This window comes from Pelophylax lessonae (assembly GCF_965119305.1).
Source record: "Pelophylax lessonae genome assembly, chromosome: 3".
Taxonomy (NCBI): domain Eukaryota; kingdom Metazoa; phylum Chordata; class Amphibia; order Anura; family Ranidae; genus Pelophylax; species Pelophylax lessonae.
This window is the reverse complement of record NC_138770.1, coordinates 147,534,461-147,554,437: the sequence shown is the minus strand read 5'-3', so window position 1 is coordinate 147,554,437 and position 19,977 is coordinate 147,534,461. Positions and strand designations below refer to the sequence as shown.

The 19,977-nt window shown below is 44.3% G+C and overlaps 1 protein-coding gene across 1 annotated transcript in view; it reads left to right on the top strand.

The window, feature by feature from the left end:
- Window positions 1-19,013, top strand: part of IAH1 (isoamyl acetate hydrolyzing esterase 1 (putative)) — a 48,555-nt gene extending 29,542 nt beyond the window's left edge. Inside the window, exons 4-6 of the mRNA XM_082252044.1 lie at window positions 1,443-1,604; window positions 3,769-3,890; window positions 18,740-19,013. Coding sequence (XP_082108170.1) covers window positions 1,443-1,604; window positions 3,769-3,890; window positions 18,740-18,940 — 485 coding nt within the window. The 3' untranslated portion in view covers window positions 18,941-19,013. The remainder of the gene's footprint in view (window positions 1-1,442; window positions 1,605-3,768; window positions 3,891-18,739) is intronic.
- The last annotated feature ends 964 nt before the right edge of the window (window positions 19,014-19,977 follow it).

The following is a 19,977-nucleotide window of genomic DNA, read 5'->3' as shown; positions in this document are numbered from 1 at the left end:
CATCCTTAAAAAGAAAGAACGCCCGGTAAATTCAGCAACACCAAAGGTCCCGGGAGACCACGGAAAACCACTGTGGTGGATGACCAAAGAATTCTTTCCCTGGTGAAGAAAACACCCTTCACAACAGTTGGCCAGATCAAGAACACTCTCCAGGAGGTAGGTGTATATGTGTCAAAGTCAACAATCAAGAGAAGACTTCACCAGAGTGAATACAGAGGGTTCACCACAAGATGTAAACCATTGGTGAGCCTCAAAAACAGGAAGGCCAGATTAGAGTTTGCCAAACGACATCTAAAAAAGCCTTCTCAGTTCTGGAACAACATCCTATGGACAGATGAGACCAAGATCAACTTGTACCAGAGTGATGGGAAGAGAAGAGTGTGGAGAAGGATACCACCTCATCAGTGAAGCATGGTGGTGGTAGTGTCATGGCGTGGGCATGTATGGCTACCAATGGAACTGGTTCTCTTGTATTTATTGATGATGTGACTGCTGACAAAAGCAGCAGGGTGAATTCTGAAGTGTTTCGGGCAATATTACCTGCTCATATTCAGCCAAATGCTTCACAACTCATTGGACGGCGCTTCACAGTGCAGATGGACAATGACCCGAAGCATAATGCAAAACCAACCAAAGAGATTTTTTAAGGGAAAGAAGTGGAATGTTATGCAATGGCCAAGTCAATAACCTGACCTGAATCTGATTGAGCATGCATTTCACTTGCTGAAGACAAAACTGAAGGGAAAATGCCCCAAGAACAAGCAGGAACTGAAGACAGTTGCAGTAGAGGCCTGGCAGAGCATCACCAGGGATGAAACCCAGCGTCTTGTGATGTCTATACGTTCCAGATTTCAGGCTGTAATTGACTGCAAAGGATTTGCAACCAAGTATTAAAAGTGAAAGTTTGATTTATGATTGTTAATCTGTCGCATTACTTTTGGTCCCTTAAAAAAATGGGAGGCACATATACAAACCGTTGTAATTCCTACACCGTTCACCTGATTTGGATGTAAATACCCTCAAATTAAAGCTGAAAGTCTACAGTTGAAGCACATCTTTTATCGTTTGTTTCATTTCAAATCCATTGTGGTGGTGTATAGAGCCAAAAAGATTAGAATTGTGTCGATGTCCCAATATTTATGGACCTGACTGTACCCTTATTGGTCAGCAGCTCACACCCATAGAGGCCCAGGATGGAGTGACATTACCAACCATACACTACAAATTATTGCAGCAGTCTGTTTTATGTCTAATGAAAATGGAGCCATGTATAGACATCGTTCTAGAACCGTTCCAGCTGTTGGTATAATTGGTTGCATTGTTTGTCCCGTCTATATATATTCTGCAGTTGGAATGTCCTTCACTGATTAATGAGAGGACTCCCACTGGGATAAAAGCTTGAACATTATATGTAATTATCATTACTCTCTATCCTTTTACAGAGGAGAACCCTCAGCAGCACGTTCCTCTGGACGAGTATGCAGACAATCTGAGGACTATGATACGCTATCTGCAGTCTTTGGACATCACACCAGACAGAGTCATCCTGATCACACCACCACCCATTCATGAGCCATCATGGGAAAAGCAGTGTTTCATTAAAGGTATTAAATTGCTTCATATTTGTACATCAAGGCCATTATGTGACACAGGGTGCCCCAGGTCTTTCACATTCCTAGCAATGCCTTTGAGGAGAGCAGAAAATTCCACTTACAGTGGGAGAGGCTTAAATTGATTTCTGTTCTGAACCTACTTTGTTCTGGGTAAGGAGTGCTGTTGCACAGAGTGCAGGGGTCAGATGTTCATAATGCAATGAGTGCAGGATTCAGGAGTTCGTATCGCCAGAAGTCAAGACTAAGTAAGCAAGCACAGAGTCCATCTCAAGCAAAAAACCCCTTCCCAATACAACCACATCCCAGGCCCACCCTCATGACCCAACCACCTCCAGCACAAATCTCCCACCCCCCCCCCCCCTCCTCTGCCTCTGAATTGTACTTATCGGACATTGGCATTTGATTACTTCTGCTGGTGAGTTCCCCAGGTCTCGAAGCTGTGAACACCCATGATTTTTTTTTCCCCTGTATGCAGCTGCAGGCTTCTGTCCCTGCTTAACTCCTGTCAAACCTGCAGCACAGAGCCAACTACGGCACACTCAGCCACAACAGCAGCACCAAGGCACAGGGAACATTGTTGCATGTAATCGGTCCCAGTATATTACTTATACCTCAGACCAATACTGACTCCACATCGGCCTGGTTTCTGCATCAGAGCAGCTCAGGAGGAAGCAGCCGAGAAGTTGTTGGGATAAGTGGGCAGTGGGCTGGCATGGTTGCCACTTGCTGCTTCACAACAGGAACATGATGTGTCTATTCTCTATAGCACTTCCATTCCCACTGTCAGGCACACATGTTGGAAGTGGAGCAAATGACAGCTGCACAAAATCCCCTTTACTTTGCATAGAGATGCAGTGGTGAATTAAAAAAAAAAAAATGACAGGCGTGGCAGCCTTGGGAACCATGGCACTCAGCAGGAGAGGCAGGGCATATGCCTGGTGCTAGCAACTCCCTGGTGTTAAATGATCACCATATAGTTTAAAATATGAAGAAAAACACATTTTTTTAAGGAAATTAATATATAAAATGGAGTCATTAAAGAGTATCTAACCCCAGAACATTTTTTAAACAAGAACACAAATTTATTATATTGCAGCTTACCAAGAAGTGATGGCTGCATTAGTTTTGGAGCCCATACCTGGACCCTACTGTGTTGGATGTGTGGGACTAGCCTGGAATGTGGCCTTCATGCACTGGATTCTGCATTGTGGTGCTTTACAGACCTGTAAAGGGTTAGTTAGCCACAGAGCTATTTCCTGGTTCAGAGCCATGGCACAAGCTACAGGTGTGACCCTATCTTTGAAGACCTAAGTTTAGCTGGACTCAAGCCCTGAGAGCTACCTCACTATTTGCCTGTTCAAAAAGACACTAAAAGTAGGATTCTGGTGCAAAGCATTGCAAAGTTATTTACAAATGACATAAAGGCTTTTTTAACGTTCAACAAAATTATTAAAAAGTAAAATATGTAAATATTGAGGTTCGATCAAATAGAAATAAAACAAAATCGGCCGAGAAAATAACAGCTTAGAGGAAAAGGCGAAGGAGGAGGTAATTAGGGGACAATGTTACATTGTATTTCATTATCTCCAATTTGTCTGTTTTTTTTTTTTGACAGAAGCTGCTGTATTTACACAGCAACTCCTAACTGTTCAACTTGGTGTTGGTAATTTGGCACCAAACTTTTCTAGCATAGGTTTGTATTTGCTTTGCTTTTTCAGCATTATATTATCTCCACAGCTATGGTTGTAGTTGTTTTTATTATTGTGATAGTATTGTATTCTCTATACTGAAAAAAAAACACTATCCATAAAAGAAACACAATACAAACAAGTAATCCTGAGGTTCAAGGTGTTGGATTTGGGTTATAAGATTTATACATTAGGTTTGGGGGGGGGGGGGGGGTTGTGGCTGTGGTTATGGCTTAGTAACTATTGCTTTTTGGATGTGATAATTGTACAATAGAATAGGTCATGTTGGCATTGTGCCAGATGTTAGTCTTTTAAGATTTGCCTCTTCATTGTTCTCATGAAGACATGTGCCTATATGTGACCAACCTAACTTTGTGGCTAAGAGTTTGAAATATCCGCAGACAATCAAGTGTACATTGTGTGATCACATATGTGTGTCCTTATTAATCTTTGCTGTCATCATCCAGGATATAAACTGAATCGTTTGAACTCTAAAGCCGGGGAATATGCCAAAGCCTGCGTTCGTGTTGGCCAAGATTGCGGCACTGAGGTTCTGGACCTGTGGACAATAATGCAGGAGGGGAGTCAGGTGAGGATTTAATTATCTTTCGCATAAATGCTACATATCTGTAAAGAATAACCAGTTTTGACTATATGTACTGCTTAAGGTGATACGCACTCTCATTTCAATAGATTGCTAGCGTTACGTTTTACTGGCTATAAATAACCTCTAACATCTCATCGTCGTCATCATCTGCCAGGTTCTAAATATTTCACAATACTAAAAGTACAACTTTTTTTAAGCAGAACTATACTAAAATATGGACCTGTTATGAGAGAAACCCGGGCTACTGTTAGTGACTGATTTCTGACAATGCTACTTTCCTGCCTGTCATGCTGGTTCTTTTGATTAAGTTCATTGACACTTACAGAAGAGTTCAGTGACTCATATTCGAGCCAAGGTATTGCATGACAGCCAGGGAACTCTCATTTTCAGAAGGAGAGGTCAGCAATGGCAGTTTTCCTTCATGATAGTTTTCCTTTGAAACCTGTAATGGTAGGACTGGAAGAGAAAGATTATGGTGTCCTGGCACCTTGTGTGCACACAGTGTTCTAGGTCAGTGTTTCTCAACTCCGGTCCTCAGGGCACACTAACAGGCCAGATTTTAAGTATTACCCTGGGGAGATGCAGACTAAAATACTGCAATCACTGAGCAGCAAATGATATCACCTGTGATGTATTTCAGTTTTCCTGCAAACTTGGCCTGTTAGTGTGCCCTGAAGACCGGAGTTAAGAAACACTGTCCTAGGTCACCAACTCAGCAAGTAGTGAAGATAAGAATAACCCCAGAGCTTGCACCTTAGCAGAACCAGATTCCATATGCCTTCTGTGATGGGTTCTTTTAACAAACCCAATTTAAGCCTCAGTTTCCTAACAAGGAATAAGGTGTTCATCATAAGAAGCAAAAGGAACGGGAACCCATGTCCTATAAAGAACTCCAAGAAAAGGATTTTACAGGTATTTCAGAAATCATGTCTCCCCTATCATACATTAGAAGACACAGGATAACGCCATAGGACATCCAAAAGCCCTCCTCAGGAGTGGCAAACACAGCAACAAACATTAACAGGCAACATAACAACGGATCAAGAGTAGGGCTTAGTAGGACCCAGAGAGCGACTTGAAGCATCTTTCAACAGAAAATTACATCAGATGAGGTCTGAACACCCACTTGGTAAAACCTAACAAACAGGAGAATTGATTTTGGATAAAGTTTTGCCTATAGTTGTACTTTAAAGCCAAGATAGAAGCCAGCCAGCCAGCCAAGCTAATATTCTTGTGAAAAATTGTCATCATAAATTCCCACAAAACATTATATATAAATCCTTTTATGTGAATATATGCATTGCAATAAATTCCAGGTGTGCCATATAACCTGTCCTCTACAAAACAGAGCACTTCCTGACTAGTAGCAAACATCAAGGTGAACCTGGCAATAGTGCACTGCTGCATAACTTCCATGTTCACCGTGATGTTCGTTTTCCCCCTGCAACTGCCAGTCAACTCAAGTGAGTTGATGGCTGCTAGAGGGGAGTTATATAAATATAAGCTTATCAATTCATTTATGTCACTTGCTTTACAGAAACCATTACCTGTCCTGCAGACAGTCTCTATCTCTACCACTATTAAACCCAACTGAAGCCAAGCCACCATTAGAGGAAGGAAAACCCTTGACAGAGTAAATAATCAACTGAAGCTTAAACCTTGAGTAAATCTTCATGGGATCACAAAAAAACACGCAACGCGATTGTCTGCATCAGAATCATGAGAAAGGTTTGGCATTGGCACTGGTACAACTCAAGGCATATGGTTAGGTCAGGTTTGTGTGTATTTGTGATCCAGTAAAGATTTAATCAAGGTTTAACGCTTCAATGTATGATTGATTTAATCTTTCAAGGATGTCCTTTCCTGTACCGTAGCTGGCTTGCCTTCAGTTGTCTAGATACACTTTTACCTTTAGTATTTGGTTGAGGGAACCCCTACACTTGCTATTGCTACAGAGTACAACAGACACCAGACAGACATGCGTTGCAATAAATTCCAGGTGTGCCATATAACCTGTCCTCTACAAAACAGAGCACTTCCTGACTAGTAGCAAACATTAAGGTGAACCTGGCAATAGTGCACTGCTGCATAACTTCCATGTTCACTGTGATGTTTGTTTCCCCCTGCAACTGCCAGTCAACTCAAGTGAGTTGATGGCTGCTAGAGGGGAGTTATATAAATATAAGCTTAAGCTTATCAATTCACTTATGTGAATGGACCATTTTTGAAAACAAGCCATTCTCCATCTCTCCAGTGCCAGAAAAGCTGTAAAAAATATAAAATGTTCCAGGTTCACTGTGATTGTGTTTGCCCCTGCCATTGCCAGTCAACTAAACACACACAGTGTGTGTGTGTGTGTCGTGACAACTCAAAAGCTTATACGCAGCTCTAGCATCAACTCAACACACAGTGTGTGTGTGTGTGTGTTGAGTTAATGCTAGAGCTGCGTTATAAGCTCTTGAGTTGTCACGACAGTCAGTCACGTTACAGAAAGAAAACTTTACCTGCACTGCACTCTACCACGTCGATTACATCTGTAACTGAAGCCAAGCTAGCCAACAAGCCACCATTCGAGGAAGGAAAATCCTTGAGAGAATAAATTGTCAACTGAAGCTTAACCTTGAGGAAATCCTTATGGGGTCACATTCGCAAACTCACAAATATAGTAATATTACACAAGAATCCGAATTGGTGTATTTATTTGTGATCCAATAAGATAAGATTTACGCGAGGTTAAGCTTGGTGTCCGTTGTCTAGAAGAAAATACACTTTAATATTATTTATTTGGTTGAGGGTTAAATGAACCCCTAGACACTTTTAGTGTGAAGCAACGGATTATGGATTGGCCATGGACAGTGGACAGGACAATCTTCAAAAAGAAACCATCAGTGCTATAAAACAACACTGGTGTGACTGGCAGACTGAATTAGTAATTACCAATTCATTAAAAACATGAATAAGTAATTATTGCAGTGCTTGGCATTTGGGAACATGTAGGTTTTTCTGTAGAACACTAGCTGATCCACATGCTCAGGTTTCAGACTGCTTCTTTTTGCAGTTATAACATCTCCTGCAGTAGAGAAAACCCGCTCTGCAGATACACTTGTACCTGGGATACACAAGTATTGCTTTGACAGCTGAGAGAGGAGGGGAAATATGACCTCATGCTCACGCCATCATTTCAAAGGGTCCTCAGTGAGAGGCAGAGGTGGGGCTTTACAATATTTTTCCATTTAGTCTTCTGCCTTGGCATAGGGGGTCTTAGGTTCTATTGCACCATCAGTGAAAGACTGCCCCAGCAAAGTCATGAGCAGCGATGTTGTGGCCTTTTTTTTGGGAGGAGAATGGCTGTCCTCAATGGGTGTTTCTTCTTCCACAGTTGCTTTTTCCCTAGGTACTTCATCCACATTTGTCCTTCTATTAGATGTAATCTGTGTTTGAACTATAAGTATAAGAAGAGCTGAACTGCCTAAGAGTGTGATTCATTGATTAGGTGTGGGAAACCGCATGGTAATCCATACAGTTCCACTTCCCACACCGCATCAATGAATCAGGGCTTATTACACAACACAATGTAGCTGAGCTTCTAGCTGTCTGGGAGGAAACATGATGAAATTCTAATTACCTCCAAAGATGCAGCCTCCTCAGTCACTCCTCTGTATATCTCCGATCTCTCCTCTGTGAGAATAAAAGGCAGTCCTTTAAAGCGAGGATCCAGTTCAGAGGCTGTATGAAAGATCTTCTTCTCTGCCTCACTGCTGTACCTCTTCAGGAGATCTGTTTTGATGGAATTCTTGATCTCATGGGTCATGGGTGTGTCTCCCATGGTGTCTGTCATGCTCTGGAGCAGTTGTGCATTTAGAGGGGCAATAAGAGACACTGTTGGGTTGCGCTCTTCTGACATCAGCAAGGTTGCATCCTTCATTGGCTTTAATGCACTCACAGCCTCCTCTGCATTTGACACATCTGTTTCATTGAGAGTGCAGCGATCAGACTCTCCTTTTCTGACTTCTGGAGACAGAAAGGTGGCACAAACTGCAGGTTGTTGTTCCTTAAACCTCTCTACCATGTCATATGCGCTGTTCCATCTTGTTGGCACATCAGTTATTAGCTTATGATTCTTCAGGCCCAGACATTTCTGTTTCTCTTTTAGACAGTGGCTTGCTCTTGTGCTGCGATGAAAGAATGTGGATATTCGTCGCACTCTGCCGAGAAGCCTGGAGAGCGTGTCCCCTTTCAGTGCCCGCTGACATGCAAGATTGAGTGTATGGGCAAAACATTTAATATGAGGAAATTTACCAACTTGAGCTGCAACTATCATGTTCGCCGCGTTGTCGGTCACAAGCACTACAGATTTATCAGACAGCTGCCATTCTTCCACGACATGAGACAGTAGCTCTGCCAGATGAGCACCTGTGTGAGACTCATAAATGGCTCTCGTTTGCAACACATGTGACAAGACCTGCCTGTCCTTAGTAACGTAATGTGCTGTTATTATAACAGGACTCCGTTGTGACTGAAGTCCATGAATCGCACGTTATTGCGACTCGACTGGCTTGGTTCATTGACGCAAGTACCTGAGCTTTGGTGTCATGGTAGAGTGCAGGTATAAAGTTTTCTGTAAAGCGACTGCCTGACGGGATCTTATAACATGGCTTTAGCATCTTCAAAAGGTAGCGAAACCCGGCGTTGTCCACAACTGAGTAAGGCCGTAGGTCCTTGGCGATGAAAGCTGCCACAGCTTTGGTTAGTTTCTTCCCTTTTTCAGAGTTGGGCGGATAAGTTGACCGTATGCCATCAATTCTTGGCTGATCTGGGTCTAGCAGTCTTTCCTCGGCAGTGGTGGCACTGCTGGTGGTGACAGGTGTTACTAACTCAGAGTGAAAACGGCTAACATGGTTTCTCAAGTTCGTAGTATTCCCTAGGTATTTAATTTTTGGGTGACAGGCTTTACACACAGCATGTGTCTTGTCCAACTCACGCTTCCCTGTGTGTTCGTAAAATCCGAAATGTGCCCAGATGTTTGCTCTTAAAACACTAGGTGCATTTTTTATCTCTCAATCTTTTTCTCCTTCTGCCATTACCATACTACCACGTATGTGATGGAGACGGATGACGTAAGTTGCCAAACTCTGTCAGTGTTTAAAAAAAAAAAAAACACTTGTAAACTAAGCCGCAACAAGCAAGCAACATCTTTCATAAAATATTACTGTGTGTCTGTCTGTCAGTCCCTCTTATGCATGCACTGAGCCAGAGACCCCCCTTACCCCACAGCTGCCTGACTGACACTGACAGTCAGAGACACCCCCCCTTCCCCCACAGCTGAGCTGCCTGACAGTGACACTGACAGAGACCCCCCCTCCCCCCACAGCTGAGCTGACAGCCTGACACACTGACAGAGACCTTCCCAGTCCCACACCTTCCCCAATCCCCCACAGCACTTACAGAGACCCCCCCCCCTTCCCCAGACCCCCACAGCTGACACTAACAGAGACCCCCTTCCCCTCCCCCCAGCGCCCCCACAGCTGAGCTGACACACTGACAGAGACCTTCCTTCCCACACCTTCCCCAATCCCCCACAGCACTTACAGAGACCCCCCCCTTCCCCAGACCCCCACAGCTGACGGAGACCCCGCCCCCACTGACGGTCAGAGACCCCCCTGCCACCGCAGAACACTACCCACGACCGACCGTCCCCTGTCCCCCCCCCCCAGAGATACAGAGAGACCCCCATGATTACAATTATCCGTTTGGACTTACCTGCTGTGTGACTGTGTAGGTTGTTGTTGTTGTGCACTGCATTGCAGAGGAGGACAGGTGCTGCTCTCTGGGCTCAGTGGTGGGTGGCGTCACTGGCGTGGCGGCTGGGCCTGGGGCGACCACGGTGAGATGGGTGGCGCTGGCTGCGATGGGGACGCTTGGGGCTCCAGGTCCTAGATGGCTGCAGCACTTGGGGCTCCTGTGTGGACTGGAGTGTGGACTGGCTTGGCTGGCTGGCTTCTAGGCTGCAAGGCCGCAGGTGGGACGCCGATACACGCGGGGGATGTTCTTGCTGCGCCTCGGCCTGGGTCAAAGAGAGGGAAGAGGAGGGGCGGAGCCTTTTTATTAAGCTCCCGCACTAATCCACCAATCAGCTGTGATCTTGTGACTTTTTTTCTCCCAGGCGTGATAGGGCGTGGCCGCGGCTGATGACGTCATTTCCTAATCGATGTTGACGGCACCCCGAATCGATGCAGAATAGCGAAGGGTCGCATCGCGATGCATCGATGCTCCGATTATATTCCGCAGGCTTACTGTTTACTCTCTCTGTGTATTTGTACTTTTGGTATGTGTAAGCTGCTAAAAGACATTCACTCTTAACTGCAACTCCACCCATAACTGCAACTGGAACCTGTTTACTCTCTCTGTGTATTTGTACTTTTGGTATGTGGCCTTTTTTCATCTGTTGCCCCGTGTGCATTACCATGATGTTTATGTTGTTCTGAAGTGTCAAATAATGCTTTACGATTAGGCCTTATCTTTATAGTTATTCTTGCCCCTTTTCAGTCTGACTTTAGATGTGAAAGATCCACTCTGTTAGACATCCTTACATCCACTCATAATTAAATAACCAATTTAAACTCCTACCCTTATACAAGTATAAATTCAGTGCACCCAAGGGGAAGCACATTGCTGGGGTAGCACATTGCTAAGCACCTTTCCTTAAGGCTTCTTTCTCTAAGTGATTTTTTTCTACAAGTGATATGCACATCAAGCTCTGCACTTCAGCGATTACACAAGGCGAACACACAGCAAACACCAACAAGCATCAAGCAGGTGACCTTGTCTCTCTGTTCAGCTCTTTGCACACTCTGTATCATGCACTCCCTACTACTCCTGCTGACAGTTGTCCTCTATTCTCAAACTCACTCACCTTCACCCCTCTTCTCCACACCACAGCTTATATATATCACCCCATCTTCTGTCCTCTCCCTATTACTGCTCCTACCACAACTCTTGCTAATCTTACATCCTCACACTGTGAAAAGATCCAAGACTCTGGGGCATGTCCCTTCATATAAATCACACTCCCACATTATCTCCCTCACTCTTCTCCTTGCCGTGACATATCCCCAAACCCAGGGCCTCCATTTGGCTTTTCACCACTCTCCCACCACCCTACACCCTCTGCCAGCAGCCGCAACCCACAGAACCTAGTCTCCATTCCTCTTCTTCCCAATACCAGCCTCCCCTTCTCCTGCGCTCTTTGGAACTCACCTCCCTCCATGACCTCTTCATCACAAATTCCTTTAACCTACTCGCCATCACTGAAACCTGGCTTCATAATTCCGATACTACTTCTCCTGCTTCCCTGTCCCATGGCGGCCTCCTCTGGACTCACTCTCCTAGACCAGGTGGATGGAAGGGAGGTGGAGTGGGAATCCTTCTAGCCCCATACAGCACCTATCAGGTACTTCACCTACCTCCCTCTCTGACATTCTCCTCTTTTGAGGTGCATTGCATTTGTTTATTTTCTCCTGTTTCTTTAAAAATCGCTGTCATCTACTGGCCCCCTGGACCAGTATCCACATTCCTTGATTACTTTTCTGCCTGGCTACCCTACTTTCTCTGTTCTGAAATCCCCACAATTATTTTTGGTGACTTTAACATCCCAGTTAATGCCAATACGACTACTGCTTCTAAACTTCTCAGCCTAACCTCATCTCTTGACCTGAAGCGATGTGTACAGTCTCCTACACACTCCACTGGCAACACCCTTCCCTTGACCTTGTCTTCTTCGATCTATGCACTCCTTGCAACCTCTCCAACAAACCTCCCTACTCTCTGATCACCACCTCATTAGTTTCGCACTCTCCCTGTCTTCCACCTCCTCTCCCTCCAACCGCCTAACAGTTACCCGTAGAAACCTTTGCCACCTCAACCCTTCTATGCTCTACTCTGCTACTGACCATCTATATGAGAAAATATCACCCTTGTCCTGCCCCAACCTAGCCACTTCCATCTACAACAGCTCACTGTCATCCTCCCTAGACAAGCTCGCTCCCCTCACTACACGCAGAATTCGGCCCCGACCGCTACAACCCTGGCAAACAGACGACACCCGAAGTCTCAGAAAACGTAGCCGTGCTTTTGAGCGCCTGTGGCATAAGAATAAGTCCCTGGAAGACGTCAACAAATATAAATCTGCCCTTCTAAAATACGCTCATCCACACATTCTCTTCTAGTCCCCGTCATCTCTTCTCTACCTTTAACTCTCTACTCTGTCCTCCACCAACTCCACCCTCTAACTCGCTCACTGCCCAGGAGATCGCCAATTACTTCAAAATGAAGATAGCTACAATTCGTGAGGAGATCTCCAATGTGCATAAACCTCCCCCACTTACCAACCCATATCCACAGGTACAATCATTACTTGCCTCATTCCACCCTACTAGTATTAACAAGGTTGCTGTACTTTTATCTAACACCCATCTAACCACCTGCCCCCTGGATGCTGCTCCCTCGCACATGCTACACTCACCCTCTGACTCTATTCTGTGCTCTCTAACTCACATCTTCAACCTCTCCCTCTCTTCTGGCATCTTCCCTAATTATCTAAAACACGCGCTAGTCACTCCCATCCTTAAAAAGCCCTCACTGGACCCCACCAAACTTCACAATCTATGCCCCATCTCCTTACTCCCCTGCTCCTCCAAACTCCTTGAACGATTGGTCTACAACCAACTGAGTGACCATCTGACTAAGAACAATCTTCTTGATCCCCTTCAGTCTGGATTTCGCCCTCAACATTCCACTGAAACTGCTCTCCTTAAAATCAGAAACCTACTAACAGCTAACACCAATGGACACTATTCTGTACTACTCCTCCTGGACCTCTCTGCTGCCTTTGACACAGTAGACCACCCCCTCCTCCTCAAAAAAACTCCACTCCTTTGGCCTCCGTGACCGTACTCTTCACTGGTTCTCATCCTACCTATCCCAACGAACCTTCAGTGCTACTTACAACTCTACTACCTCCTTTCCTCTTCCTTTATCTGTCGGGGTCCCTCAAGGTTCTGTGCTTGGACCACTCCTTTTCTCAATCTACACCTCCTCCCTGGGTCAGTCGAATACCTCCCATGGCTTTCAATATCATCTCTACGCTGATGACACCCAAATCTCTCCACCCCTCAGCTCACTCCTTCAATCTCCTCACGCATCACCAGCTTACTAATAGACATATCAGCCTGGATGTCACATCACTTCCTCAAACTCAACCTATCCAAAACCGAGCTCATGATATTTCCTCCCCCACGGTCCTCTTCCCCTGATTTCTCTGTCAACATCAATGGCACAACTATTAACCCGTCCACCCATGCCAAGGTCCTAGGTACAATCCTGGACTCTGAACTATCCTTTCAGCCACACATCCAGTCACTGTCCAAAGCTTGCCGCCTCAACCTCCGCAACATCTCCAAGATACGTCCCTTCCTAACCAATAATGCCACAAAGCTTCTAATCCACTCCCTGGTCATCTCTTGTCTCGATTACCGCAACTCCCTCCTCATTGGCTTACCTTTAAAAAGACTATCCCCCCTTCAGTCCATCATGAATGCTGCTGCCAGGCTCATCCACCTTGCAAACCGCTCTGTGTCTGCTACCCCTCTTTGCCAATCCCTCCATTAGCTGCCACTCAACCAACAAATTAAATTCAAGTTACTAACCATAACTTACAAAGCCATCCATAACTTGGCGCCCAGCTACATCACTAATCTGGTCTCCACATACCAACCAACTCGTTCTCTTCGTTCCTCCCAGGACCTCCTGCTCTCAAGCTCCCTTGTAACCACTTCCCATGCTCACCTCCAGGACTTCTCCCGAGCTTCTCCCATCCTCTGGAATGCTCTACCCCCATCTGTCCGACTATCTCCTACTTTGTCTACTTTCAAACGATCCCTGAAAACACATATCTTCAGAGAAACCCATCTGGCAACCACCTAACAACTGTACTTTTATTTTCTCCATCAGCCCATTCCCCACAGTTATTACCTCTTGTATCTTTTGACCGTCCCTCTTAGATTGTAAACTCTAACGAGCAGGGCCCTCTGATTCCTACTGTATTAAAGTGTATTGTATTTGTACTGTCTACCCTCAAGTTGTAAAGCGCTGCGTAAACTGTCGGCGCTATATAAATACTATAAAATAATAATAATCTCTAGGAAATTATTGGTACAGGACTGGGAGAGGGAAGACCACTATCCTAGTGAAAGGAGGAATCCATCTTGAGGAGAAAGGAGGCCTTTGACTTCAAAACAACCTTATCACTGTGTATCACTAAGAAGGGCTCTTTACAGGATAAGGTTGTGAGCTTAGAAACTAGCTTTGCAGAGGATATAGTAGACAGGGGAATTTAAGTGGAAAGGTTTTAGTGGCAATTTCTGAAGGACCCATGGGGTAGCGTGTAGGGGAAGTAATGTGAGCGATACCATGCATAATGGCTTTCACTAAGGGGAGAAGAAACCAGTCTTGGGAAAGAATGGCTAGGATGCTTGATTGAACTCGAAGATTAGTGGAAAGATAGGATTCATGCCAAGGATTAATTCCTGCAAGTGAAGAGACCATTTCCTGGGATCCAAAGGGTAACAACTGGTTTCTGGAGTCCTGCCTAAGCTAGAATGAGGTCCGCTTCTCCCAGAGAGACTTCTGGATCCCCTCTAATGGTTGATGGAAGCCACTGCTGAGGCAGTATCTGACTAAATCCTGGTTGGGTGACCTTTCACCCTAAAGGTGTAACTTTTAAGGGACAAGAAAATTGCCCTACATTCCAGGATACTGATGACCAAGTCCCCTGTAGCAAAAGGATGGTATCCAGGACTCTTCGGCAGCCTGAAATCCATCATGAGCATCTGTCAAGCCATTGGAGCAAGGATTTTTCAGATTCAAGCTCCAGATCACCAATACACCACACCAGGGCATCAAATTCTCCTCTGGAGCTGAAAGTTATCCTGTGGGAGCTTTTGGCTTTCTTTTTCTGGGGTAAAAGGTTACTTTTCCCCCATGACTTCCTTCATGTAAGTGTCCAAGGAGTCACCAAAAAGGCATTGCCTGTCAAAGGCATTCTAACATAGTGCTTCTTGCATGGAAGTTCCCACAGACCAGCACTTGAGCCAAAAGATCATTCACGGCCACTGGCTTCCCAGCATCCATTGACTTGTCTGCAGCCCCAGCTGAATGTAAACCATGGGTTCTCAACCTGTGGCCCTCCAACTATAAAATCCCATGAGGCATTGCAAGCCTCTTACAGTTACAAGCATGACTCCCAAAGGCAGAGGGATGATGGGACTTATCATTTTGCAACAGCTGGAGGGCCACAGGTTGAGCACCCATGATGTAAACAAAGGGACAGGGATGTCAGCTGATGTCCTTATCCAAATATGGCAATGGCCATATTTGGACAATAATCCAGGCTGGCATCTGAATGGGCCAGGGGTGAATGGTTGTTATGACACTGTTGGCTTTATAGCTGACTGCGCCCTAGCAACCAATGATGCTGGGGCACACTAAAAGTTGGCGGTACCTAATGGAGAACTCTGAGAGCATAGTTCCCCTATTAGGTTCGCCTGCCTTCTGATCGTGTGGGGATTCCATTCCTGCTATTCAGTCAAGTAGCAGCTATGGAAGCTGGCCACAGTCTTCTGCAGCCAATCGAAAGGAGGCAGACATGATGGGGGAACTAGTCTCCCAGTTCCCAGACAGGATCAAGCTTCCCCACAACAAAACATTTTGGCTGCTGCGTCTATCTTTGTGACAGGTGCAGTGGCTGGAGAGGGAGGTTAGTAATGCTGAACCTGTGATTTTATCAGGCTCAACATTGTGGAGCTGCACCAAGGATGGAGGGCTCAGTATGGACACTCTGGCCTTTGTGTCGGCCTCTTCCTACAACAAATTTATGTACCTCTTCCCAACAAGTACATGAATTTATGGCAAACACTGACATCTGTGGTGTGAAGGTGTGATGGAATTCTAAATTGTGTCTACAATACTGTTTTTGAGGAAATAACCTCAAGCATAATTAAAGGGTATGTAAACTCCAACAATTAACTTCTCCTATTTGCTCCCATTTGGCCCGCTAAGTATACAACCGAAAGCATTTTGTTATATTGGTTCAATAAGGGCAGGAGTACCTATTGATCCCACTAGAAATAAATTGAAGGGAAACTCCAGTCAAAAATGAAATTTTTCCTATTAATAGTATAATAAATATCTTTGATATTATTCATTTTCTGGCTAGCTGTTTGTGTACCTTAGAAAGTCTTATCTAAGCTGGACAATCAGCTTCTTCCTGTTATTCACTGACAAAGCTATCTCCCTTTATCTGAATTTGCTAAGCTGTCTTTCACTTCCTGAAAAGGTTGTCTGTCTTTCTTAGACCGGCATGCCTAGACCTGCCCAGCCCCACCCCTATCCCTCCTATCCTTCACAGAACATGATCTCCTCCTGTCTTCATAGCCTAGTTTAGGCCAGCAGCTTCTCCTGAGAGAGAGAGAGAGAGAGAGGGGGGGGGGGGGGGTCACGTGACTGGCGCAATATATGAAAAAAATAAGGTACAAAGGAAAATTTTTGAAAGTTTAGAAGTATACAGATCCATTTTTATTGCTCAGTACATGTGCGTAATGAGTTTGAGGCTCCGTTTCCACTAGTGCGACTTGTCATGCGACTTTGGACACAAAGTTGGATGACAAGTCACAGCCCATTGATTTCAATGCACCCATTTCCATCTATGCTACTTTGAAAATCAGCAACTTTGAAAAGGTGCCTGCACTACTTTGATGCAACTTTGATCCAGAGAGTGTAAAGATGGATCAAAGCTGCACTCAGTCGCACTCTAAGTCGCACTAGTGGAAACATAGCCACTAGGCTAGAGTGCGACTTTGGAGTGCAATTTTGATGCGACTGAGTGCAGTTTTGATTACACTTTCCTAATCAAAGTCGCATCAGAAGTTGCATCAAAGTAGTGCAGGTACCTTTTTATAAGGTCACTGATTTTCAGAGTCACATAGATGGGAACGGTGCCATTGAAATCAATGGGCTGTGACTTGTCATGCGACTTTTCACAGATTGTTCTTTGAAAAGGCTGATTCTATTGCTTTCTTCACCAGTGCCCATTTTTTCGGGATACTTTTAGACGTATGCATGTCTACCTATTTATACCTTGTCTAAGATCATATAAAGAATTTTTAATAGCCTAAGACGCTTATACTTTATCCACTTTACTGTGGTTCTATACGTATCCCCTATGTGATGGGTCCTGGTAGGTGATATTTATATACTAGGTAAAGGTTTTTTTTTTTTTTTTTTTTTTAATACGTTCCTTCCTGTATCAATGTTCCACCCCTCATATTTATATGTCCCTTTAATGGCCTTCTTACTTTCAGATTGATTCTTCCTGAATCTAATTTGGCCCCTTTTTTTGTATCTATATACAATTTACAATAATCCATTGGGGACTTGGCTTCCCTTGTATGGGTATTGGACACCTTGGAGGGTAGGTGTTTTCTTTATCCTCGGATGTGCTCTTACCCTTGATTCTTTCCCCATCTGTATTCCTATATGGCCCAACTGGTGTGATACACTTTGCAAATATTTGTGGGGCATCTAGATATAAACCTCTTTCTTCCCCTTTATTGTATAGAGATAATAATAGTGTGTCCCCACATTCGTTGCATATCCCTCACAGGCATGTTGGTGTACATTGGGACTTCTGGATCAGTGAGATCAAACACTTTGGTGATGGTTATATATCACGTATTCTAACTCAAATGTGATTATGCATGTGTCATTGTATATTCCTTTATTTTCATTATGTACAGAATAACTAGAAGAGCTCCTAAAGAAGCGATGGGATCACGAAACATGTAGAGCTTTAGCCTGTATATGAGCTTACACCCTACCCTGTATATTTGGTTATCCATACCTTCAGTGTCAACCGTAGTAGGTCCTGTTTACCAATTGGACACATATGGTCAGGTCTGGATAACTGTACATTCTAGTGTTTTTAATGCTGTTGTATGTATTGTATTATACTATTGTCGTTTTTTAATACAGATGACCATCAAATATATTTAAAATCATTTTTTTGTATCTCTTATCTGTGCCTGTAAAGTCCATTTTGTCTGTTTTTACTTCAAATTCATTGTATGGGATGTGGCACAGTTTTATATAGCTATTCGAATACACTCGCTGGTACCACCCCACGGTAGTGTATATCGTTGTCATGCGATTTTGTGTGTCCAAAGTCGCATAACAAGTCGCTCTAGTGGAAAGGGAGCTTTAGTCTACGTTTCCACTATTGCGATTTAGAGTGCCACTTTGATTCGACTTTACACTCTCTGGATCAAAGTTGCATCAAAGTAGTGCAGGTACCTTTTCAAAGTTGCTGATTTTCAAAGTCGCAAAGATGGGAATTGGGGGCCATTGATTAGTCGCACCAGTGGAAATGTAAACTTAGTATTGTTGCCTGTACTATGATCGTTATAGACTGTGAGCTGAGACCCCCGAGCACTTCAACCTACACTGACAGTCCCCCCCCCCCCCCCGTGTTTATAACAGCCAACCGTCCTCTCTCAGCGGGGAAGGATCGCGGGTGTCAGACGGCAACCGGTGCAACAGCTTCCCCGCTACCGACTAAAATAAAAATGATTAATGCAGCCACCACATCGAAGGAACAGTAAGCTGCAATATCTTATCTTTTTGTACTTTGCTTTAGATATGCTTCAATTAACCTTTTTGCAAACTACTTATATAATATTCCCGTGTATACTGATATTTTATTTCATTTCATGTATTCTCAGGACTACACAGTTTATCTGTCAGATGGGCTTCATTTATCTGACAAAGGTAATGAGTTTCTGGAGTCTAAATTGTGGCCAATCTTGGAGAAGAAGCTGGGTGCTCTACCCTTCCTTTTACCTTATTGGATGGACGTGGACAATAAAAACCCAGAGCCCTCTCTGTTCCCCAACAGCACAGAGAAGAAGGAAGAGAAGAGCTGAGCTAATCAGATAGCCGCACCACCACCACTGTGAATGTAGACTGAGGGATTCTGCACCCAGTGTCCTGATTTTAGATCCGAAACCATCTCTCTTACAAACTTTGCCGTTTTCATACCCTCCATCCACTCTCACTGAGATTAGTACACAATAATTGCCAAGTTGTATCAGGCCTGCAGTAGGGTGGTGTGAGAGAATCTATCAGCATTGGAACTTTCCAAAGAAAAGGGTGAAGTTCTGTAAATTAATCCTTCAAACATCACTTCAGTGTTAGTGGCAATAAAATGAAAGCACACTTTTTAGGAAATTAAACTTGCGGTGTTGGGTTGCACTGAAGAGAATTAAAGAATTAGCACTTTAAGATAGTTTCCAAGAAATTAAAGTGGGCCCCCACCCATTTTTTTTGTGACTATACTTACTAATTTGGATCGAGCAATAACAATCCTCAGACCTGTTCTTCTCACTTCTTCTTCTTCTTTAATACCCTTATCAGAATCTTAAATATTGAGTATTAATTTCTAATATGTGTTAACCTAAAATTGTTAAAGTTGTTCTGTCTCTTTAAATGGAGCTTTCATTAACAACCTAACTCCAAGCACAACAAACGTATTAGTGTTCAAGCAGGTATACTTTCTATTGCCTCAAAAGCAACCCCTCCATCATGCAGGCTTTCTTCTACATTAGTTAAATCTATTCATTTACATGTTTGGGGGGGGAGTACATATCTTGCTCAGATGGGTCTCCAGCCCACAGCACTGCGGTCTTGCCTTCTTCTGGCCATTTACAGAACAAAGTCAGAGGCTTTGTTTTTAGAATGGCCAGGAGGACAGGGAGGAGGAGATACGGCCGTAAAATTGGGTTTACGGGACTTGCGGCACTTGAGCTAGGTACACACGGGCCGAAAATGGTCGGTTTGGTAGTTACTGGTGTCCTGTGTGTTCTGACGGGGAGGCACTTTTACCCTACCAAACTTCCATTTTTCACCGAGCTCCATGCTTAGCAGTTAGCACTAGGGATGTTGGCAGCCTCTCTCACACGAG